Source organism: Pollicipes pollicipes, unplaced genomic scaffold (genome assembly GCF_011947565.3).
Source record: "Pollicipes pollicipes isolate AB1234 unplaced genomic scaffold, Ppol_2.1 Scaffold_7262;HRSCAF=8765_pilon_pilon_pilon, whole genome shotgun sequence".
Classification (NCBI taxonomy): Eukaryota; Metazoa; Arthropoda; class Thecostraca; order Pollicipedomorpha; family Pollicipedidae; genus Pollicipes; species Pollicipes pollicipes.
The window spans coordinates 21,153,797-21,178,186 of record NW_023597055.1 but is presented as its reverse complement, the minus strand read 5'-3'; the positions used below and the strand labels follow the sequence as shown (position 1 = coordinate 21,178,186).

At 49.3% G+C, this 24,390-nt stretch overlaps 1 protein-coding gene across 1 annotated transcript; it reads left to right on the top strand.

The window, feature by feature from the left end:
* The first annotated feature begins 5,594 nt into the window (after positions 1–5,594).
* Positions 5,595–20,557, top strand: LOC119113564 (sialin-like). The gene is made up of 10 exons (XM_037237860.1): positions 5,595–5,720; positions 6,099–6,199; positions 8,714–8,843; positions 8,967–9,141; positions 11,196–11,332; positions 18,055–18,210; positions 18,576–18,708; positions 19,307–19,426; positions 19,817–19,941; positions 20,354–20,557. Exons 1-10 carry the CDS (start codon positions 5,595–5,597, stop codon positions 20,555–20,557), a joined length of 1,407 nt encoding a protein of 468 aa, XP_037093755.1.
* The last annotated feature ends 3,833 nt before the right edge of the window (positions 20,558–24,390 follow it).

Here is a 24,390-nt window from a genome sequence, read left to right as displayed (position 1 = left end):
TGCCAACATCGAACAGTGGTGTTAATCGCTCATTAATACGATGTTGCCCTCGCTGTGCCAATCAGTAGTGTGTGCCCACGGTATGTTTTTGCTTGGTATTTTGTCGCTTCACTGTCCACTCCGTCATTTGTAATATAATTCACTTAGTTTTTGACATCCACAAGCATATTTGTAAGACTTGCGCGTGCATGTGTCAGGAAGAGGTGTAACGAATGCCAACATTCATTAATCTGCTTCTCACACAGTGATCAACGACTTCCTGTTGTGACCGGCCTGCAGAGGACTTCAGAACCAAACTTTGAAGCACAGACATGTCGGCTCGTATCGCAGAGCCCACGAAGCAGGTCGAGGCCGGAGAGCTAAAATGTAAGAACTGCTGTGGTTAACATCGTGCCGGCTTTACTTCCAGCAAACCATCAATACACCTGCGTCGCAGAACGAGCGAAGTAATCCGATGCGACTGGTAGCAATCAGCGTCACATAGACAATGTCAAAACTTAGCGACTGGATGCTGTCGAGAAACTATGGGAACAGGTTATATTAATGCTCTGGAATGCTCCCTTCCTTGGGTCTGGCAAGTCTCCTTGAGTTCCGAGATCTGGCATTCATCCTTACAAACGCTTCGAAAGAGGCGGTACCCTAACTATGCAGTAGAGAGCACGTGAACTTGTGCACATATGGACTCTCACTTTTGCCGGTACGGTTGTCCTATAGATATACAGGATAAGATGTGACAGCTAAATGGTGTGGTCTGCTGGCAGGTACATAAAGCCGGCTGCCATATTGGGGTGCTAAAAAACAACATATACTTGCTATAACGAAGCCAATGGAACGCATGAAACGAGGTCTCGGTGTGAAATCGTGAAAGCAATACATGAAAGCTGGGACTGGTTTTAAATGGCTTCATGAGATAAGGTTGCATGATAATGATCCCGAAACGTCTATTTCTTGTATTTCACTGGCCAATGAGCTACCCGCGTAAAGAAATCTTCACTGCCGACCTCCACGGCCGCCGCCTGCGCTAACGGTCTGCCGTACCCACACGGAGCGATGGTGAGGCCGCTGTCTTCCTGTCCACCTGACGCTCTAGAACCCGGCGGTGGTCGACCTGAGTTTCATCCGTTGTGTACGAAGGACATCCGTTCGGAAAGCCTGTGGAACGTGAGCCCACCGCTGATGCCGACCGCCGGCCCGGGTGGTACCGCCGCGCTCACGCCACGCATCGGCGGAACCGCCGTTCTACCTCAGCCCCGACTGAAGTACGGTGGTAGCGCAACCGCTCTACGGCATATTTCTCCTACAAGCCCATCGGGTTCACGTGTTAAAGGCCTGCTCTTCACAGAGCTGCGGAACGAATTCTATCACGCCAATTTCGATGAGCCCGGCACCAAACGAAAGATAGCTTGATTGTCTTAAGCCGGTCTGTTGGCATTTTTTTTGTTTAGAGAAGTCAAACTTCCACGTCATCCCGGATCAAATTTTTTGCGCACGGATTTTCTCGCCTTTCCCGACTTTCGCGACGCGTCCAGTAGTAGTTCGTAGCTAAATCGGTAAGGTGCTGGATCCGTGACCGGATGGTTTTTATTGGAAGCCGGGGCATTATATAACTTTTCTACAAACACCCTATGGAACATGCTGAATAGTTTTCCATCAACCAATACTTGTTGCCAATGTTTTGTAGTGTGCAACTCATTCAGTTTTTTTGGGGGCGGGCAAAAAGTCCGGGCGTGGCATTCGTTTGAAGTGTAAATGCATTCACTGTTTCCGCACCTTCACCACGCTACCTTCAGCTATCGGCTTATGAATGTTTTGTGCAAACTAGAAACCTGGGCTCCATTGCACATCTGGTGTATTTCTAGCTAAATAATGCGGTTTTCTTGTACTGAACTTTTCCGGCTTTGCTTTGCTTTGCTTGGAACTTTGCCGGCATCGATTACCCTGGTTCTACCTTGCGTTCGTGGAACAGGTGCCGTATGGTCCACCCGCCATTGTGCAGGTTCCATTGTGGGCGTCCAGGGGCGCGATATGGTACTGCCGTGTGGTGGAAGTCGGCACACCTGGTGCCGCGGTGATGCTGCCGGTGTCCACGGGTCGGCGGCCGTGAGTATAGCGCCGACGTACGAGTCGCTGCCGAATCTGCATCGTGCAGGGCGTGATGCGCCGCCGTCTGCTGCACCCAGCAGTTCTACGAATTTCACAAATAGAAGAGAGCACAAGGACTTGTCACAGTCAGATATGCTAGACGCAGTAGCAGGCACCCGGACAGGGCAGGGACTGGTTGGCCTTGCAATGCTTATGAGCACTTCAGGCCAGCCAGTTACTTACACGACAATCATTGCCACAGTATCAACTGGAATGATACATACCCTGATACAAATTGATACCCTTATACAAATTCACGTTCAGGTATCTGACAATGTCACACTGCTCTGTAATCTAACGTTTTTGTTATTCACTGAACAAAGTCATGAGATCCTTGTTTCGTATATTCAAAATCCCCCAGTTCTCCTTGCTTCAACATATTCATCAATCGCCCGATAATGTAGGTGCAGAGAATCTATCGTGCTTCAACGGGTGGTCTTCACGAACCTTTCACGACCCCTGACGAGCCCCCAGGTACTCGCGAGCCGCTGGCCGGACCGTCGCGAGGCGTCACGAACGTCCTTCAAGAAAAAATATCAAGGATTCGCGCGCACTTCTCTGCGAACTGTCAGTGAAATTTGAACTACGTTATGTACAATTATAAAGCCAGCTGCTACATAACATTGCCAAAACGTCGTACACTACTTCATGTGCTTAAGCATCACATCTCAAAATAGCCATCTACTTCTACAAAATCCCAGATCGCGTACAAAAGAAGCCTGAGCCGATAAAAGGCAATAGGCCGAACGAACCCGACGATCGGAGAAGTGTGAGAGTCTCAGAAAAGTGTATCTGCTCGATAGGCCACCGTGCAGATGAAGACTACACTATCGGCTCGCGCATCTGTCCTAATAACCTCTGAGCAGCACCGCTTTAGTCAATTTTTGCCGGTCCTGTTCCTCTGCAGACGCGCGTTGCGCAGCCTCGCCTGGCCATGAAAAAGAGGTTTTCCTTAGCACTCAGGACCATTTCTTGACAACTCTTGCGGAGAGAACCATCAGCCCATCGCGTTTTCCCAGCCACAGAAGGTTACATAAGGATGTGGGGTCATTGGTCTGCTGGCGGCTCACCAGCGTTTCTCGTCGCAGCCTCCGTCCAGTCCCTTTCGGACGACAAACACAGCAATATAGCAACCGGCCTTGGCGACCACTAAGGATAGCCCTGGCCGGCAGTCATGATCGTCCAGTATATCGAGCACGACGGCGCTGTCTGTAACACAGGCGTCATCGACGCCCCGCCGACTGGGAGCGTGACCACAGCCAGGATGGATGTGGATCCAGCCCAGTGATGCTCCTGCTGCGTTCCGTGCGCGTACCGGAATGTAGCGACGAACTGGCTGGCGCTCAGGTTGTTTTTTCACCCACCTGAGAAGTCATGAATGGATGGTAACGAGTGCAGCAGAACCGCCGAGCTTGAGATCAGCATTTGGAGTTATTTTGTAGGTTTAAGACACCTGAGCACATGTCCTGAAAATAGTCTGAGTAGATGGTGAATAGAGAGTAGAGTAGTGGATGTTCTGTTCTCAAACAGGCAAAAACAGCTTACAAAACAACGAGCACAACATTATATTTCACCCCGGTCAATGACCTTTTAGTTGGTAGCTCATCAAGGTAACTGTTGGTAGTAAACAGTAGAACAACAGAACTCAATACTTCGTTTGTACGGCGAGTGGCCAAAGATCACCATCTATGTGATTATGCACCAGCAAGCCAAGGTGATGTTTGTGACTTAACATTCCACAGTTTTACTACTATATGTTGTTCACCCCAATGCTTGTGGCAGAAAGCAGTGCAAAATGCTTCATGTAACACCAAATCGGTAGCTTCAATGAATGCTACGCAAAGCCACCAACGCCAAATGCCGACCTCTCCGACGTACTCAGGTAACCCGCACAGACGGCTCAATGACTGCTCCAAGATGGTGGTAGCTTTCACGTACTGGCGGACACTGTTGTCCTCTCTAGTCCTGAATCTATGGGTTGTCCGTTCTCACCGCTACCAAAACTTGCTGGTCCCATATAACTGTTACGTTTGCTCGTCGAAATCTAGTTGCAGTTGCTACTCGCATCGAGCTTTTTCGTGGCTGATCAACTTCATGTTTTCCATGCTCATCAAATGAGGAGGCTATATTTTGTTCGAATTGCCATTTCGCAGGCAAACAACGCTTGATGGAACAGCTTAAACGCAATAGTTTCATCGAAATACGTTGGTGGCACAACCGCTCTACGGTGTACTTTTCCTACCAGTCTACCGTATATTGCACATCTAGGATGGTTCTAGTTAAATAATGCAGTTTTTTCCTGAACTTTGTTCCACCCGACATCTATGGCCCTGAAATGTAATGCCCAAGGACCCAAGTGAGACGAAGTTAAAGACCTGCGCTTTATGTTGCTAAGAGAAACATGCAACTGCAACCAGTGACTGCAAAAACGTCACCTTCGGATGGCGTGATGGCCGGGAGAGCCGGTTGGATTAAGCTCAAGACATTCTTATTATTCAAATGATATTCCCTCGGCCTGTAGCAACGCTTGTAATCCCTCGTTGCACTCCTGCTTCGTGGGGAAAAGATAGACGGGATTTTGTGACGACAGGCTCGTACGTAAGCAGACGATTCCAACTTCCGCCCCATCTACTGATAGTCAATTCGTTTGAGTATTCTAGCATCGATCGAATAATGAGGGATAACACCTAGCGATAGAATGTCTTGCAAGCACCTCAAAACATTAGTTTACTACTGTAGTTTCTTGGGCGTGTTGTTCTACAACTTCATGACGTTATCTGGCTTTGTAAGATATGTCATCTGTATATCTGTTGTCTTTTTTACGTGTGCCAGTGGCCTCACGCGGCGACAGTGGGCAGCCAGCAATAGACTTGGAAGCACTCGCAAGAATGTGACACTGATAACTCATGTATGACTACTTCCACGCTACTTTTTCCGGCCCTGTAGCAATGCTGACTGCCTATTGCGATATCCTGGGGGCCCCAATGTACGACGTTTTGCCCCCCCCCCCCCCCCCCGGCTAAGTGTTAATTATGCAGTTCTCAGAAATCAAGACAGCCTGAGTTACAGTTTTAGCTTGAAATGCAGTACGCTGGAAATATACGATAACTTTGCCATAGCCCTGGCCTCGAAGGGGCCGACCGCGGAGTTTCGTCATGGCTCCGGCCTCGAATGGGCCCGACCGCGGAGTTTCGCCATGGCTCCGGCCTCGAATGGGCCCGACTGCGGAGTTTTGTCATGGCTCCGGCCTCGAATGGGCCCGACCGCAGAGTTTCGCCATGGCTCCGGCCTCGGATGGGCCCGACCGCAGAGCTCCACGCTCGCCTGACGCTGCCGTCAATGTTGCAGACCGCCTGGTACCCTCGACACGACTGCTGGTCATCCTGATGATCGGTCTCGGCGTCGGCATCGCACAGACCACCATATACAACGTCAACGTTGCTGTCGTGTGCATGGTGGCGGACGTGGCGTCGCCGGTGGACGACATTGGGAAAAAACGCTGGAATGCGTCCCAACCGCGCGAGCAGATGGGCGGCACCAGGAACGACTCGTCCACGGCAGGGCTCAAGGAGGGCCAGGTGAGCGTGGCCGATAGCCGTAGAGCAGTGATTAAGGTGCGCGTCTGGGAAACCAGTGGTTCTGGGATCGACTCCCAGCCGTGCCCACCCTTCCTGTCAGGGTGTAAGGCAGGTGACGGCGCAGCGCACCAGCATGTTAGTGCGTTGCAAACCCAATAACAATAACAGGCGAGGGTGGCACAGACCAGCGGTGCATTTTGTGCACACAGAGAACAGGGGCCACAGCAAATAGCGTTGGGCGCCAAATCTACCTTGGTAGGCATATGTTCCTCTCATCCATTGCTTCCTTTCAATGCATGGAAAACACGTCGCGAATAAAAGGCTCAAGGTCAAACGCGGTCACGTGACGTTTACTTGATCAACGCCCCCATGTTGCAGGGCGAGTTCCACTGGGACAAGACGTTCCAGGGCCTGCTGTTGTCCAGCTTCTTCTATGGCCACACGGCAGCGCTGGCACCCGGTGGTTGGGTTGCCGACAGGTCAGCTGACGACGACGATGACGAGCATGACGTTGACGAGCGAGGCAGATAACTTGTCCGTAAATAATAGCGGAAAGGCATCTGAAAGACATTTGTCATTTCGAGCCACATCGTAACACCACACCGCCAATCGTGCATTAACACGCATCTTATATGAATGTCCAGGCGCTCTGGATTACAGAGTGCGCGGGCCTTGGGGGCGATCTCTTCAGATTTGGACAATATTGCCTAGTCTATGCCTTGATAGCATTAGTTTCTAACACTATCTTCCTCCGTCGAAGCAAGGCGTAAACCGCCAGAAAATGACTAAAATTGCTGAAACAGCAATAATCGGTTCAATATCTGGTTCATGTGTAATTTCGAACGCTGGTTAAGAATCTCAACCCCTGCTCTATATCCATGTGCAATGTTATGTCGGCAGCAACGATTTGATGCCAGTATTCGTAAAACGATCGATATTCTTAACCCTGTTTTTGAAATCCGCTTGACGTTGTCTTCAGACTTTTGGCAGCAACGATTGGCTGAAGTCGAATTAGTGGAGAGCAATACCGGTTTGCTCCTCGGCGGCTTTTCGCTCCGCTTAGGCGCAGCCATGGACTCCTGTTAAAGGGAGTGTTGAAACAGATTTTTGTGTTCAAAAGCATGTTCTGGTGGAACTTTATGACCATTTGTGTTTAATGATAGCGCTGTGTAGCGCCACTGCATCGCCACAGGATATAATACGGAGAACATTTCAAATTATTTTCCATTACAAATCACGCTGTCCGCGCTATATGTAAAGTCCAGGGCAGCATGACCTCGTTGTATTGAGCGTTAGCACGCACAGCCGGGTGCGGACGGGTCAGCGGCCGCGGCCGGTTACACACCGCCGGCGGGGCGCCCACTGGCACAGCACCAGCGGCTCACGCGGGGGCGCGCGCACAGGGAACACATCACAGCACGGGCGATGGTGCACCTGTATTACGTTTTACAACACCACTGCACTTCCCTCCTTGGTAATCGCTTAGTGTATCCCGAGTCCGTGATAACTGGCGTTGTCGCGACCGCTGTCGTCGTGACTAAGGGAGAATATGCTGAGGGCCCTTGTCAGCTGTCATGGGTTGGAGGCGCCACTTTTGAGCTGTTTTAACCCACACTGTGGGCCTGCAAGGTTAAAAGTGGCACCACCACAGGCATGAATGACGTCAGTACAAATGGACGTTTGTGGTTGAGGCAGTGGGCGGCGAGGGCCAGTTGGCGAGAAAGGCATTTGTAGAAGTTCGAATCAGTGCGTCACTATAGATCACGAGATACTCCGTTTCCCGAAGCCAACGTCCGCTTCGAAAAGAGCCATTAGGATGAAATCAAAGCCACAGTGTAACGTTTCACTAGATTCGTGGGATAACAGCCTCATGTTGGCCGTTATCCCGCGAATTTCTGTATAATCCCTTTCTCTAGAAAGCTTGTGGCGAGCCTTCGTAGCATTTCCAACACAAGCATTTTCACAAATTGTGTTACAAATATAACTAAACACAATCTTTGGTGAAAGGAAGGCAAATCCCATTATTCATTTCATGGTGGTAACCGGAAAGTGCAATGAGCTTTCTCCCGCAGGAGCAGAATCAAACCAGACACATCTGATCCAAAAATAACTTGACAACACAAAAATTTAACGTTCTCCCTTTAACGGGGACGTTGGCTTGAATCAGACGCTAGGATTGCTGGCGAGTGATGCTGGCTAGGTCTGGCAACCGATTATTAAAATGATCGGGATGGCTCGTGAATACAATGACCGGTATTAACCTCACCGCCCGTGCAGGGCACGCTCCATTTTGCCGTGTGGGAGCCGATGCTTTGTGTTTGCCAGGTCATGCACGTGCAGAAGGCAATGCCATGTAATGCACCGTTGGCGTGTTAGGAGATGAAAACTCCTATCTCTGCCGTCGTGTACCGAGAGAACGGCGGCTAAGTGTGACTGTCGAACAAGCTGACGAAACTAAACCCAGGGTCTACTGTGCTTCGCCATCAAAGCCTTGCTCATCATTCTCTGCTTCGCTTGTATTTCTAGTTTTGGCTATAATGTTTGTGTCCAAGCCAACCGACTCGCTGGGCCTGGGTCTAAGAACTTTGCATTTGCACCTGTCATTGCCGACTGCCGGCCTAGCTGGTGCTCATGTTCACCTACGCATGATGCAGGCCCAGCTGGTGCTCATGTTCACCTACGTGTGCCACAGACTGCCGGCCCAGCTGGTGCTCATGTTCACCTGCGTGTGCTGCAGACTGCCGGCCCAGCTGGTGCTCATGTTCACCTACGCATGATGCAGGCCCAGCTGGTGCTCATGTTCACCTGCGTGTGCTGCAGACTGCCGGCCCAGCTGGTGCTCATGTTCACCTACGCATGATGCAGGCCCAGCTGGTGCTCATGTTCACCTGCGTGTGCCGCAGACTGCCGGCCCAGCTGGTGCTCATGTTCACCTGCGTGTGCCGCAGACTGCCGGCCCAGCTGGTGCTCATGTTCACCTACGTGTGCCGCAGACTGCCGGCCCAGCTGGTGCTCATGTTCGGCGTTGTCACCCAGGCAGTGGCCACACTTCTCTTCCCCGCCGCCGCCAGATGCAACGATTACCTGCTTATCGCACTGAGAGTAGCACAAGGCTTCACCTGTGTAAGTAACTGCACATTCTTCATCATGGGTGGGAAGGGAACGCTTCGCCGTCAGCGGTATGTGACGTCAATGTGACGTTGACGTCAGCGTTGTGACGTCAACACCGGGCCGGCGCCGTTCCAGTCTGTAGTCCTGCCGGCCAGCGTGGTGCTCATCAGGAACTGGAGCATCCCCGACGAGTACTCCACTCTTTTCTCCATCGCCTGGTCGCTGCACTACATCTTCTCCGGGCTCAGCTACCCCATCAGCAGCTCCCTGTGCGAGTATGGCGGCTGGCCGTTCGTCTTCTACGTCACCGGTGAGATGTGACGTCATCTGACTGTTACTTTGACTGACAATTACCCGCCTTTCTCTCGGTACGCCAACTCTACCAGTCAAGATCATACTAGCGTCTTAGATCTTGAGAAGACTGTCTACTGGGTTATTTCGTGCACTGATCATGATTGTATCACAACTATTAACAAATTTGAGATCTCTTTAAGCGAGCTTCAGACACCTCGCCCCGCGAAGTCTCCGTCGGAGCTGCCGGCAAAAATCAGCAATGGTGGAAATCTTCTCAGTGAAAGCATGGTGTCGCTGCGACCATAGCACATGGTCTATGCAATGTTTTGAGTGATGTTTTGGAAACGTCTTTATGACCACATCATTTGTGCTAAAAGGTTTTCCGCTGCGAGGGCTAAATTTCTGAACGGCATAACGCATTTAGTTTTCAGAGATCTGTCGCTGCGGGCTCTATTCCCGAAACTGACCTGTGTAACTACATTGTAAATTCTCGACAGAAAAACGTGGATTTGCTATTCACCCGCGCTGTGCGGATGCGATCCTGGCCGGTCGGAACAGCGCGGCGCGGCGCTCCCGACCGGCCTCGTCCGCTACCCAGCCCATTACAGGCTGGCCCAGCCGTACTGCCCCAATTCCGTCCCCCGTCCCCCTCCCCCCCCCGTCTGTTGCAATCGTTTTAGCAGCGCTGGGACCATGGGACAAGAGGCCTACGTAAACATGCTTCATTCCTTTGTGGACGGGGAAGAATTCTTTGGAAGCATATTTAAAAGAGACATTCTTCGGAATACAGTTCTGCTATTAAGAGTTCTGTTTTAGTACTAAAGGCGCATTGCCGTCCTGAGTTCCCTTGCGCACAGTTCCTGCATGATTTCACACATTTAATGGTTTGCATTGTATCTGCATGTAGATCTGTTCGAGCAGGAACCGATATATCATGCTATGTTTTCCTTCAAAAGTTAGTCAACCATGACAAGCACATACAGCCTCGTGGCAGAATGTGGAGCGAACTACTTTGCATATTGTGCAAACTACTGTAAACAGTATCTCTATTCGGTGTAATTCATGATGGAAATATGCTGCCGCCGTCAAAATTATGCACAAGCATAACAAGCGCAAGGCCTTTCCTGCTTACATAAACATAAAATTCATGTCAAGTCACTGTATCGCCATGTCTAGTTGTTAATGAAGACGGCCATTTTGGCGACCTGACCGGTCACCAGAGTTTGAAGTGAAGGTACTTCCTGTCAGTGCATATGATGCATTTTAACCCCTCAACAAGACAATATATTATGCGCGCACTCTTCTCTTGACCCCACATGTCAGACCAAATTAACCCTCAATTTTAAGCCGCCCTCAAAGCTGCAGTTTCTCATCAGCTTGGTCTGGGAGCCAGTCTTTATTAAAACACTCTTTCATTGCGATGAATAAAGTGGTAACCCTTGGCATGAGCAATGCAAATTTGAGCTCATCAAATGCGAAGACAAATCAAGTTAGGGGAGAGGTTTCGTCGGGCCTATCGGCTGGGTTCCCCAACTCATTTTGAAGAGTGATGCCCCTGCCCACACCATCGCCACCCAGGCACGTGGTTAATGGCCTTTGTCATGCTCCGATCGACCGCCAAAGCCTGACCCCTGTCGTATGCCCGCCCGCGCGCCGGCAGCGGCTTGGATTCTGCGGTAGCCTGTCATGTGCGCTTTCAATACCCTGGTCTCTGTGGTGTGCCACCCACCAAGTGCGGCGTCGATAACCTGGATTCCTTGGTGCGCCTCCGTGTGGGCTGCTACTAGCCTGGGCTATGTGGCTGGCCCCAAATGCGCTATCCCTAGCCTGGATTCCATGGGACGCCTCCATATGCACTACCAGTGGTAACTTGGACTCCATAGTCTGTGGTGTGCCCCTGTGCACTGCTAGTAGCTCGGACTCTGTAGTTCGCCTTCAGGTGCCCTATCAACTGCCGGAACTCCGTGGGACGCCTCCTTGTGAGCTGTCAGTTCTCTAGACCGCTACACCCCCAGATGGGCTACAAACAGCCTGGATTCCGTGATACGTTCCCAGGTGCTCTGCCGTTAGTCTGGGCACTACTGGGATGGTTCCTGGTGCCCAGCTGTCCTGATGAGAGTCGGCTCTGTTCGGAAGAGGAGCAGAAGTTCCTGACATCCCACCGGCTGTGTCGGGTTGCTACCATGAAGTCCTTGTCGGACAAGCAGGTTAGTATGATGATGACATGACGGCCACTGGTCAGTCAGCTGTTGAGGAGCCTTGGTGTCGTGGTTACCGCAGGTCTCTTTTGACTAAACAAAAATGACGTTTTTGAGCCGATCGTGCATGCATATGTCACTTCCTGGACCCCGGTGTTCCTTGCAGCCGAGCTAGTTACTGGCTGGGCCCAGTGACTTCGTGGTCAGCCCAGATTCCTGGCTGGGCCCAGTGACTCCGCGGTCAGTCCAGATTACTGCCTGAGCCCTGTGACTCCGTGGCCAGCGCAGATTACTGGCTGGGCTCAGTGACTCCGTGGTCAGCCCAGATTACCGGCTGGGCCCAGCGGCTTCTTGGTCAGCCCAGATTACTGGCTGGGCCCAGTGACTCCGTGGTCGGCCCAGATTGCTGGCTGGGCCCAGTGTCTCCATGGTCAGACCAGGTTACTGACTGGACCCAGTGACTCTGTGGTGGTCAGCCCAGGTTACTGACTGGGCCCAGTAACTGCCTGGTCAGCCCAGATTGCTAGCTGGGCCCAGTGACTCCGTGGTCAGACCAGATTACAAGCTGCAACCAATGACTCCGTGGTCAGACCAGGTTACTGGCTGGGCCCAGTGACTCCGTGGTGGTCAGCCCAGATTACTGACTGGGCCCAGTAACTCCTTGGTCAGCCCATATTACTGGCTGGGCTCAGTGACTCTTTGGTCAGGCCAGATTACTAGCTGCAACCAATGACTCCGTGATTGTCCCAGATTATTGTAGGTTCGGTCATGAAATATGAGTTTCATCAGTGATATGTTTGGTGATGTTGATTAAAGACAGTGAACCACATTTACACGAGGTTTTAAACTGAAATAGCCATCTTGACGATAATTCGGCGCTGTTCGCAGCCCTGCCCTTCTGAAGACCCAAGCCTCTCCAGTTTTGTGCACACTATTTGGGTCAATGCTGCGAGAAATCGGGCTCAACGTCATGACTTGTTCTCCTTGTCATCATAAGTATCTCACATCACACCACCATGTCAATTTTTAACGCAAAGCGATAAGTTTGGTGGTAAACTTTCCTGGCAGTCATGCGTTTTTTTAAACTAAAGTGCTGGAGGAATAAAACGGATTGTTAATGGGTGGGTGCAGCTGCTTGGGGTTGTGTAGCGGGTGGGCATGGGCAAAGCCTTATGGGCAACAGGTGGACCGGGTGAAGGAAAGCTTACCTGTTAAGGCCCATATTAACAGGTAGGGAATCCTTGTAGATATGTGGTAACTATTACCATATTAACACGGAATTTGCCAAATTTACCCATGTTGACATAACTAGGTGTATTTCAATCTTTATATCTTTCGAAGGCCATGGAAAGTTAACAAGTAGGGAACAAGGCCTCAGTAATGACTCATGTTACGTGGGACAATTTTAGTGAGGAGTTCTGAAGAGTTAAGAAGTAGGGGACATGGCATCAGCATCAATGTGTACACATCTTCGTGGGACAATTTCAGTGGAGAGTTCATGAAACAACTCTCCGGTGTTTGTATGTCTTCAAGAGCCCATGTTCAATGAATTTTGAAAAACGTGAGTCGGCATAGCACGAACCGAAAGTTTAATGAACTATGGCCCTCAACGTGCTTATCAGCAAGATGTGCCTTCAAGTCATAACGCACGGCCACATAAAGGCTAGAAACAGCTACCAGCGCTCTTTTGCGTGATTGGACAGTAGCAGGACAAAACAAGGCCCAAGCATGTTTTGACCTACCGTGTTCTCGCGTCACAAAATGTGAATCATGTCCGGAAGTGGAGGCCTCATTGGAGCACATAACTTATCGAGCAGCTCCCAACGTATCAAAACAGTTTTGTTACCACACGCTAATTTGATATGTTTGAGGTGAACTGGGACGGACCGATTTCTTGTACTGGGCAGTCATAAGCTCATTGATATATTATGACTTGTAAAAACTTCCAGGCTCAAAGAACCATGCATTACCGCGAAACAAAATTGAAAACTAAACACTGAATTCGATCCATTAAAACGTAAATCTCACCCGATCCAGGATGATATTTTTCCTTGGTCAGGATATCTCAGACGTTTCAAGGCACTTTCAAGGCACGAGGCTCTTTCTTCAAGTTTAATTGGGTCGCGTTTCTTGGTTTTCATGGTTGTGAAGGGCTTACGGGGGCGAGTTATATAACACACTGGTATCACGAATATGATAATTGCTTGGGCTGTCGTCCTCGCCTGGTGTGATCGTGCAAGCACAACGTTTCAACCACTTAGTTCTCGGGATGTCGATGAGTGTTTTAAGTATTTATGGCTGGGCAGTGCCTGGCTTTCAGCCATGTGTATATCACAGCCCAAATGCTGCTGGAATTGCTGGGGTTAAACTGGTCTCCTCCGATCATAGGTTCACCGCTATACCTCTGAGCTGGAACGTTTGGGTCGTTTTGCTATGTTCGAACTCCCTCCTACTCATCTCTTGGACGTATGGCTATGTTTTCGCAGAATTGAGATCTATATTGGGCTGATGTATACGCTTGGCTTACGGATGGTGCTGCTAATCCATGTCATGTGTGCCGACTCCTCGACCTTCCTTACTTTTTATAGTTGCTTCCTGTCGCTGATGATTCTCTCAACTCAGACTGTTCGGTGATCGAATTTTGACTATGTATGGTCTGTCGTACCAGACTTCAGATAGTTGGCTTTCCGTATAGTCTAACCGGATAGTCTAACCGGATAGTTGGCTTTCTGTGCTCTTCAACTCTGGCAGATAGTGGGCGACTGGTTGTTTCCTTAGAGCACCTGTCATAACTGCATGGCATGTCATATATGCAATATTTGACTCGTTGCTGGGTGTTGCTGGTCAGACTTTGGCAATTGCGCTTTGTGAGCGTTTATGTACTTCAGAAAAGACTGTTCTGATGTCGTATTGTAGACAGATTCCTGTGGTCTTCTCTGGCAAGTCTTTATTGTAAGGTAACGATGCCGTTGCCCCTCGTTTCTCCCTTGACTGTCCCTGTTCGGCATGCTCTTTGGGCTTCGGGTCCAGGAAGCCTCTTGCCTATCCGCTCCTGCCGAATGCATCGGTTAGGGGGTCATTTCGCTCTTCTCAGTGGCGCCACCAGGGCCATTTGTATTCGCGCGATCTTGAAGGCATGCCATGTGGCATGTCTAGACAGCGTGGGACCAGTGCGACTGGAAGTTGAGGTAGTGACCGGTTGCTGTTCCTTTCCGGTATACCGATGTACTGAACCTATTGTTAGTTTTCCCGACTTGGCTGGGAAGAAAAGCCTATTAGTTCTCGCCATCCATAGTGAACTACGTGTGAATTATAGTGAACTGCCCATAGTGAACTGTCCGTAGTGAACGACCAACGGGTGTGGACGTGGCCGGATGTCATTACGTCTTCCTGGTGTCGCCAGAGCACGAATATGGCGTCGAAGCGTCGCAACCACACGGATAGCCATGAATGGTTATAGCCGTGTGCTGGGCAGTTCCATCGCCATGCCTTCGAAATATTCCAAGAAGGTGTTGACAATTAACGGTGCCAGAGGTGATCACATGGCGATTGTCTCGGTTTGCTAGTAGCATTGTTCGCTTGGCTGGAATGTAGTCGTGGTTGTACAGAAGGGTGTGCCGAACACACCGAACCAACATATGAGGCCGCGTACTGCTGTGCAGGACAGGTCAAAGAGCGATGGAAAGACACTGGAAGGAACATGCATCCCAATAATAAAGTGGAGATACTCGCCTTCTGTGTCACCGCGGTCGCGTTCAGGCTAAACGAACCATGTTACCAGCAAACCGAGAGAATGACCATAGGATCACTTCTGTCACCAGTGATTGCCAGAATCCACATTGAGCATTTCGATGACTTGGCGATGAAAACTGCACCATTTGAGCCGTCACTGTGGCTGCGACACATCAACGACATATTAATTCCCTGCCCGCACCAATAATCCGTAACGGCGTTCCTCAACCGCATAAACAGCTTGCAACAGGTTGTCCAGACCACCACGGAACGAAGGACAAAGCATGCTACCGTTCCTAGACGTTCAAGTCGAAAGGACCGACAATGCATGACAGAAATCGGCGTGTCGGAGCCACAACAGCTACTGGTCTCCACCCGAACTTCTATTCACATGAACCAGACACTGTCAAGAAATGTGTCGTGAAATGCTTTTCTCATTGGGCAGATAGCAACAGCCGTGATGGTGCAGCTAGGAGAGAAATAGCGAACTAACCGAGGCGTTTCGCAGGGATGGATACACAACGGTGTCCTCGATCAGAGGTTCAAAAAGCATGCTGGATAAACTGGACAGTCATAGAAAAACCAGAGAAAACGGCATCGCTGGCTTTACACATAGGCTTGCCAGAGACGATCAAAGAATATGTGCACGATATACACCACAACAGTCTTTAGAAGGAGATCAGCGCTCAAAAGAACACTCACCAAAACCAGACCACCAACACCTATGGAGCGCACAAAAAAACTGCATATGTGACATGCCAGTCACCTGTGGCAGGACCTGCAAATGAGAAGGAAGTCGCCCTCTGTCGGTCAGATAAGAAGAGAGCAGAACGGAACATCCGTTGTGGGACTCGGGGGCCTGGCGTGAAAGAGTGCGCATGGTCAAAGGGCTGTCGCTGATGAGCTTGAGTTCAAGTAACCGTCATCGACAGAGAGCAACACTGGACTCATCTGGAAAATCGAAGGGCACGAACACGTGATGTTGACTGACAACCCCATTAGTACGCCTAACGTTTTCAATTTTGTCAAAAACAACTAAAGTACCTAGGAGATAAATAGAGAGAAGTTCTTACAGCATTATACTGTGCTTACCGGTTAGTTCATTGGTGGAAGCATTGGACTCATCATCAGAGGACACGCCTTTCGAAAACCGGAACTCTTAAGAGACGCATAAGCTGTGCGTACACCATCCAACCGTAAGCCAAGCTGGCACTGGCACGCTTTAAGCTGTCATACCTATGAATAGCAGTATTGCAATGATGCATTTTGACAAATAGATGTATTCATGGGAGTGTTTCACATTTATATGGGGTTTTGAACTGAAATTGCGATATTGAAGACCTATCGGTGCTATTCACAACCCTGCTCTTCCTAACATCTAAGCCCCTCCAGTTTCTGAGCTACGCGTCCACGATCACTCGGGCAGCATTTCGGGGGAGCAGCTCAAAGTCGCCTTGGCATTCATAACGTCAGAACAGCGTCATCCAAATCCTGTCATTCCGTGAGCCATGCGATGATCCAGACCAAAAAATAACACTGTCGAGATATTCATATTTCGCATTCGTGAGCACCATTTCCAGATATAACGACCGTCAGTTAGCTTTCAATGTTTGCCAAAGTACGATGGCGTAATCGAGCCAGGACGCATGAGGAGCATATGTGCCAAATAGAAAATTGCGTTGTCTAGAGCAGTATTTTCCACTTAAAAGCATACCTGTAGTTATAAGTGAGCTTGCTTCATCATACCTGCTGCTTGCTTTTATGTATTTAGATGAGAAACATTCTCTTCAAAGGGAGTGTTCCACATCTGTGTGGGGTTTTGAAATAAATTGTCATTGTTTGATTCAGAAATTATAAGATGGTGCAGTGGTTGTGCAATTTGAGGCATGACAAGTATTAAAAGGAATTAAGATGACCTCCGTACAATAATGATGTACATGATTTAGTCCAGTAGCTTGTATTTTTGCTGATTTTCTAGTTATGGACCTCGCTTACAGAATCAACTATTCAAATATGATAAACCTGTTGTAATGATTTATTTGACATTTTTAATGAGCAAGATCTGGGACCCAAAGTTTGTCAAAAGTAAAGCTTACTTAGCGAATATCATGTATGTAATTATTGTAAGCCGGTCGTCTTAATTCCCTTGTACTAAAATAGCCACTTGAAGTTCACAGTCCCGCCCATCTGAAGACCTAAACCACTCTAGTTTCTAACTACACGCCCGCAACGATACGCAGACTGTTTCAGGGTGACTATCGTAAGGTCACCCAGCATCTGTAATGTTACAATAACATCATTTATTTCCACCCATTCCATTAGCCACATGGCGATCAAGACCGACTAGAACATAATGGTAGAGACGTTCATACCTGGAGTTCGTGATTACGATTTCCAAGTATGACAGCTATCGATCGGCTCCGAATCAATATCGTGCAAGGAGCCCATAACCAAACAATAGCGTATTGAGGAACGTTTTAACTATGCAGTGTTGTCTATGCTATTCAGTTTAACTATGTGTTGTCTGGAGCAGTCTTTTGCAATTAAAAGTATACCAATAGTTATAAGCGGCCTTTTTTGATCTTATGTGATGTTTGCTCAAATGTCTTTAAACTTAGAACATTTCATTTAACAAAGTTAATCTTAACTCAGAAACGTCAGGATTGGCGGATGTTGTGTAATCCTGTATCACGTATGGATGCGGCGTACATTTGCCGTGGTTGTTGGTTTTACGTGTTCATCGCTTCATGCACAAAACCGGTGCTAGTGTGTACTAGCAGCGTGGCGAAATGCATTTCATGTTTTGAAATGCGCGGAAAACAAAAATGCTGAAGGAATTTCAGATGGTTAAGCTTTTCAGAATTTCATCGGACGTAATAATCCAAGTTGCGATCAAAAGGCATGTCGCTGTGCGAAGACTCGCCCCATAGCCAGCCGCCTTGTCGATACGGATCGCCGCTCTGTACCATATCTGGATTACGGACTGCGTGCTGTCGTAGGTGAAGCCGGCGCGGACCCCGCTGCTGGCAATAGCCACCAACCGCCAGGTGCTCATCATCGTGGGAGCCTTCTTCGTCTACCACTGGTTCTTCTACTCGCTTAACATCACGCTGCCGACCTTCCTGAAGGAGACGATGAACGTCGATCTGACAGAAGTAAGTCTCGTAACATTGGCCGTGTCCTGTGACCTTGCTATCCGACACCCTCCGTACGAGGGAAACAGCTACGACTGCGAGAGGACCATTGTAAGCGGCGTCATCAGGTGGACCGTCAGCATGGCCCGAACGCTCCACACACATCAGCACGCAATATTTGGCAAGGTCATCGCCGTTACTGCTAACTCATTTAATTGCATATAATACGCAATTGAAGCAGTCACACTCAAGTCACGCAAGATTTTACTGTACGGTCTGCCTTACATCATCTTATAATCATCATCTTGCTTCATTGGTCGACACCATATCTGAATGAAGCGGTGATTCGATGACGTCGCATGTCATAGCCGTTTTTTGCTTCGCAGAACGGCTCTCTCTCTGGGTTGCCCATCATGTCCATGTCCGTCGGAGTTTTGTTCGGTGGACGGCTTCTTCAGTACCTGATCACTGAACTGCAGTTTGGTCGCACTTCTTCCCGCAAGCAGATGTCTACTTTCGGTGCGTAGTTTTCCATCAGGAAATCCCACATGTTTGGCGTCATTTAATGCTGCAAGTGCGGCTGTGACTTACGGCACATAGATTGCAAAATTTAGTTAAATGCTACTCAGCCTCACCATACCTGACCTGAACCGATTGGGCTGGAACGGACTGGGCCTGACCTGACCTGATCTGACCTGATTTGACATGGCATTACTTGACCTGGCAATGCAGGGCATGACATGACCGTACTCGACTTGACCTGACCTCATCTGGCCTGGTCTGGCTCCAACCGCTTCGTCATCCGGCTTGCCTTCCGTACCGGCTTCATATCCTGCATCCTCGCGACGCCCCGTTTGTCCGGGGCCAGCTGCATGCATCAGCCATGAGTGGGTTGCCCCCTGCCCCCCCCCCCCCCCCCACCGATGCCCACTAGCGGAGACCCCGTCCGAGCGTCGAGCGCAGCCCCGCTCATGGGTCCCTGTGCGGGATAACAGTCGGCGGACGGACCTCAGGCGCATGTAGTTTTACTGGACCATTATCTACTGCCATTCATCTCATTGCTCTGAACTTGTCATCGGTCGTAAGAGTTCTAATCTAAACCAAACCAAACCGACAGCCATGCTGGTGCCTGCTGGGCTGCTCGGCGTCATCCTCGTCCTGCCTCCTGGCAGCACATACACTACCATGGCTCTGATCTGCTTGAGCAACGCGATATTCGTCCTGAACGTCTCCGGCGGTAAGCTGATCCCTCCCCGTCATCACGGCGGAATCAAGCTTTGTTTGCATGGTCTCTGTGGATAAACTGATTCTGAGTGCTGCCAAAAATTAAGCAGTGTCTGCGTAGTAACTGCGTTTTTGAACGAGGCTTTCGAATCGGGCCGAACTGCAGCCGCAGAAAGTATGCCTGACCGTCTCCAAAGGGAGTTGGTTGTGCGCGTTTTATTTCCAACATGCTGAGTGTAGTTTATTGTAATTTAGGCATGCATGACTCATTGCGGGCTTTAACAGAGGACAATACAGTCGTAACTCCACCATCGTGCAAGACGTAGAGCATGGAAGACCCCAGCTGCGCTCGTAACGCCACCTGTGACGGCCACTGACGGCTCCCCGCGGCGTCCATCGCCAGGTCTGCTGTCAGCAGGGCCTGACCTGGGGCCACAGTTTGCCGGCGTCATCTGGGGCCTGGCCGGCTCCGTCGGCAGCCTGACTGGCGTGCTGACGCCGATGGTGGCGGCCGCCATGACCCCGCACGTACGTCAGCGACCATGATGACATAGATAACTGCGCTCTAGCGTACATTAAACTTCACTGCAATAAGCATGCGCCACACGCAGTGCTGCTCCAATGAATTTGTTGCGATCGCTTGACGATACCAATTACAAGAATCATAACAAAAACGGACAGAAAGTAACGGTAAAGGTAAACGGTAAAGTAACGGAAAGTAACACAAACGGTAAGCACCCCGATCTTTAGTCCGAATCGTCACCGAATGCTGACATCGCTAGACGTTCTGACGCAGCAACCGTGCCGAACCATGTCCATTGTCCATCATGTCACAGATGTTTCTCAGTCCCTTGTATGAATGTCCGCGAGACCGCCTTGCCGTCGATACCGTGGCCCTTGACGCCGGCCATTGTGGTCATCTACTGTCTTAATGCTTCAGAAAACCCTGCTGGAGTGGCGCTACTTCTTCCTCATCGCGGTGGTGTTCTTGGTAGCTATGGACTTCGTGATCGTGCTGTTCTGGAAGTCTGAGCTTCAGCCGTTCGCGAGGACTGACGATACGCCACCCCAGCCGTCTGTCCGGTCCCATGAGGACGATCCTCATGAGGACGGTCTACAGATTAGCCACTCGGACGAGGTGTGATCACCACGGAGACGTCTCACTGATCGAAGTCGAAACCATTACGCCACTTTTCGTTGCGTGTTTGTGTGTCTGAGCCACTCATTCATATAACTCACGTCAATGTGATCTGTTGATCAAATGGCTATTCTACAACAAATCTAGCGAAAATAGTTGTATTTCGACACGAAGCCCCCTTAAACTTTGACGAGGACAGGTCTAAAGCGTAACCATAGGGCTAAAACATAATTATGCAAGCTTTAGAGCCGTGCGGCATACCGAAAAGAAACTGGGAGGAGATGAAATTACGCAATATCGTCACGAACCCTTTTCTTCAACTTGATCTAGCAACAACAGTTTGGTGAGAATAGTGCTTGGGAAAAACGCATCGGAAAACTAAATGCCTTTTTCTGAAGCATTGATCAATGTAACATTCAAGGGTAAATTAGGCACATATTGTGGTCTAGATCCACCTTTGACCTTATTTTCTGAAACGCATAGCGTATTTGATTTTCCTTAAACTGGTATGCAGTAAGAGACCAATTTATTGCCATTGATGCTAAAGCAGAGCAATTGATAGGACATTTGTCAGGTCGGTCGAAAATCATATTTGAACAAGGGCGGGTCACGCACGGGGCACGTCATAAGCTGGCCGGCCGGTACCGGGTGACCGGGTGTGATCGGCGCGCTGCGTCGGGCGTGGTGACCGCGGCCTTGAAGCCAAGCGCGACCCTGGTGCAATACCTTGAAAGTGTCTTTAATCGACCTTACGTACCTGTCATCTATCCTCAGTCACGTGGAGGGAGGGAGGGGAAATTATAGCTCAATGGTGTGGCGTGTAGCCATATGTCATCAGCTCCAAAGTCGTCGTTTGTAGCAAGTTGTTTCCCGCATCATTTGTTCCTGTCGGTGATGAGAATATAGCAAAGCAAAGCAAGCAAGTTCAGATTGCTGGCTACTTTTCTGTGTCGTAGGTTCCGTGCAACTGAGTCGTTTGCAGCAAGTTATTTCACGGATCATTTGTTCCTGTCGGTGATGTCAATACAACAAAACAAAGCAAGCAAGTTCAAATTGCTGACTGCTTTTCTGCGCCGTGGGTTTTTTGCACCTCAGTCGTTGAAGTCGATGTTCTGTGCTGCGTTCGTCCCTCACGGAATGACCTCGGATGTGTGAGCAGTTACGTTTATTGATGAAGCTGCACCTGAGGCGTGTTTTCCACAGGATTAATTAGGACTGTAGCTGTGCGTTCTCTTCAGCGTTCGTGCGTTTTTTAACCTTTTCTCTATGCTTTGTTTTGTAGATTTCATCACGTGTGCCATAGATGCAAAGTGCGCCGACGAATGAAAATAAAACGGTCGGGTTAAACTACATGAATTTCAAAACAAATGGCAGGATTACCCGCAAAAAGATGGTGTGTGTGCATATGTAGAACGTAAGCTATAATGAACACGTACAAACTTGTACCTCCCCATATTGTGCTCCGTAGAGCATTTCATAAAATGCGTCCACACTGTATCTGTTAACTCACCAAATAAATGTGATCGGCACAGTTACGAATCACATCAATGTGGCGGCAGGATTTGATCCTGTTTTGGGTGTTGCAAATGTTCATATCCTGTCAGGCGCTAAATGGTGTCCTCACTTCGATGCATGGGTCTTTTCCGTGAAAGGTGGCGAGGAAACGGAATGAATACGTTGACACGTGTTGAGGAAATGGCATTTGTTTTGTATTGGATCAGGCAGCAATAGATGAAGCAAAGATGTTGTTTGTACTCGGTGGAAACTTTTCAGCATGTCTAGCACGTTTCCCTGGCGAGTGTGTACTGCGGCCGTGGAATGGGTTAACCTCTCAGTGATGATACAGATAATTTTGCTGACGAGCTCATTAGCGGTTTTGAAATATGCCACGAATGGATGCATATTGTAAAGACACTACCAGTCCAAAAGAGTTCCGAAACGGTTGCCTGAGACTGTGTCTTGTGCGATGAAATCATAATTTTCGGAAAAGGCCAGTGGCCAATGGACATATGTATCGTTACGCCTTGCGTGACGGCACCGAACTTCCTCCGTGCTTTCTTGAGCTGTAGTGTTTTCAACAGTCCCCCTTACAACGGTGAGCAATGCTATCACGAGTGCGGCGCCGTTGTTATCCTGGCAAATAAACTGAGCATACGTTAAGGAATTGTGCCGGATTTTTATGTGCGAAGTGCTGCACACCAACGCCATCATTACCATTATTGTACCACATTAACACACACAGATGTGCGGCCGGGGCATCAGGGAACGCGCTCACCTCGCCTGTTGAGCACTTGCATGGACAAAAAAATAAAACTGGTCTTACTTGAACGGACTCAATGTCGACAGCCGTAAAGATCATTGCCTGTAATTGCTCGAAGGTGCACATTGGAGTCATGATCGCAAGCATCATGAATTATGAACAAATCATGAATCGCAAAATCATGATCTCGCTAACCGGGCTCCCACTGTCGTGGCTGAGCTCAGTCCTGCAGCTGATTCGGAGCTTGTGGTCATAAATTATGTGGCTTCGACACACTTACCCGTTGACAGAGTCGCATCCGTACTTGAGACGGTGGATAGCTATGCTTCTCCAGCAAGCCGTATGGAGTTAATCCAGAATTTCTACCACACCCTTTCAAGAGAAGTTCTTGTCTTGACGGCTGCCGGTAATTTTGCGCAACTTCTGCTGAATGCTTTGTGGTTCAGATCAAACGGCCTCCCAGTATTCTCAGCTAGGCACGATCATTCTGCATATTTTTAAAAATCCCATTTTCGAAGATGACAAATGATTCGCGGTACACTCACCGTCAAACAGCTTTCTCTGATCTTCACCCAATTTCTACTCGTTCTTTTTATTGAGCATTCCCTGGAGGTACTTGATGAAAGCAGCACAATTTCAGGCGTTCATTTCCCCGACCCCCGCCAGTTAGGCTCTACTCTCACTCGCCCACTCGTGAGCCCCGTCCCGGTTCGTTCGGAGCCGGCGTCGAATTAGACGCGTGCTGTATTGGATACCATGTATGCGATTCCAGGCGTGCTGGGCCGGCACATAAGGCGACTTTGCTTCAGATCCAGGCCAGATTAGGAGAACGAATTGTGCAAAACCAGACCAATCGTTCGCTTTTCCTCGTGTTGACCTTCAGCTCAACTTCACGCAATAATTTTTGATGCACTGTGAGGACTCGGAGCACACGACTTTACCATCTACGCAACGCATGAGAGACGACAGATGCGTCAGATCGCCACGCACTCCTCCTTAACACGCACTCCCCATTCATACATGGTTCTAGGGTTCTGAAAAATGACAGAGTGACTGTTTTAAGATTAAAGTACATATTCTCGAGGTCACAGTCACAGTTCCCGATGAAGTGAGCCGATGGCGCCCGGTCACCCAATGCCGGCCGGTCGGCTCATAGCGTGCAGCTGTGTGTGGTCCGCCAATGTTCAAATTCAATTCGCAACCGATCTAGAGGAGATCCTGTCGAATTCTTTTTTAGTCTGAGCGGCAATAGAATGATCTGCAATTGCATATCAGTTTAAATAGAGGCCCATCTTGAAGAGAGCATAGACATTCATTCGGCTTCCTTGTGCACTTTTCCCAAACATTGTTCTCTGCAAACTGTCTTCGTTACACGAAGTTGAAAAATACGGTTTGTGACGTACGTCACCGCGTAATTTTATCTGCTTCTAGTTCTTTATCGTTACGCCGTGCGGTCCTAAAACTCGAAAGCTAGCATAATCGTGTTTTAGCCGTATACGTACCTCACAGACGTGTTTTGGTCTTATTCGAAGTGAGTGTTGTGTTACTCTGTGGTCAGTTTGTCGTGGAATGCCCCAAA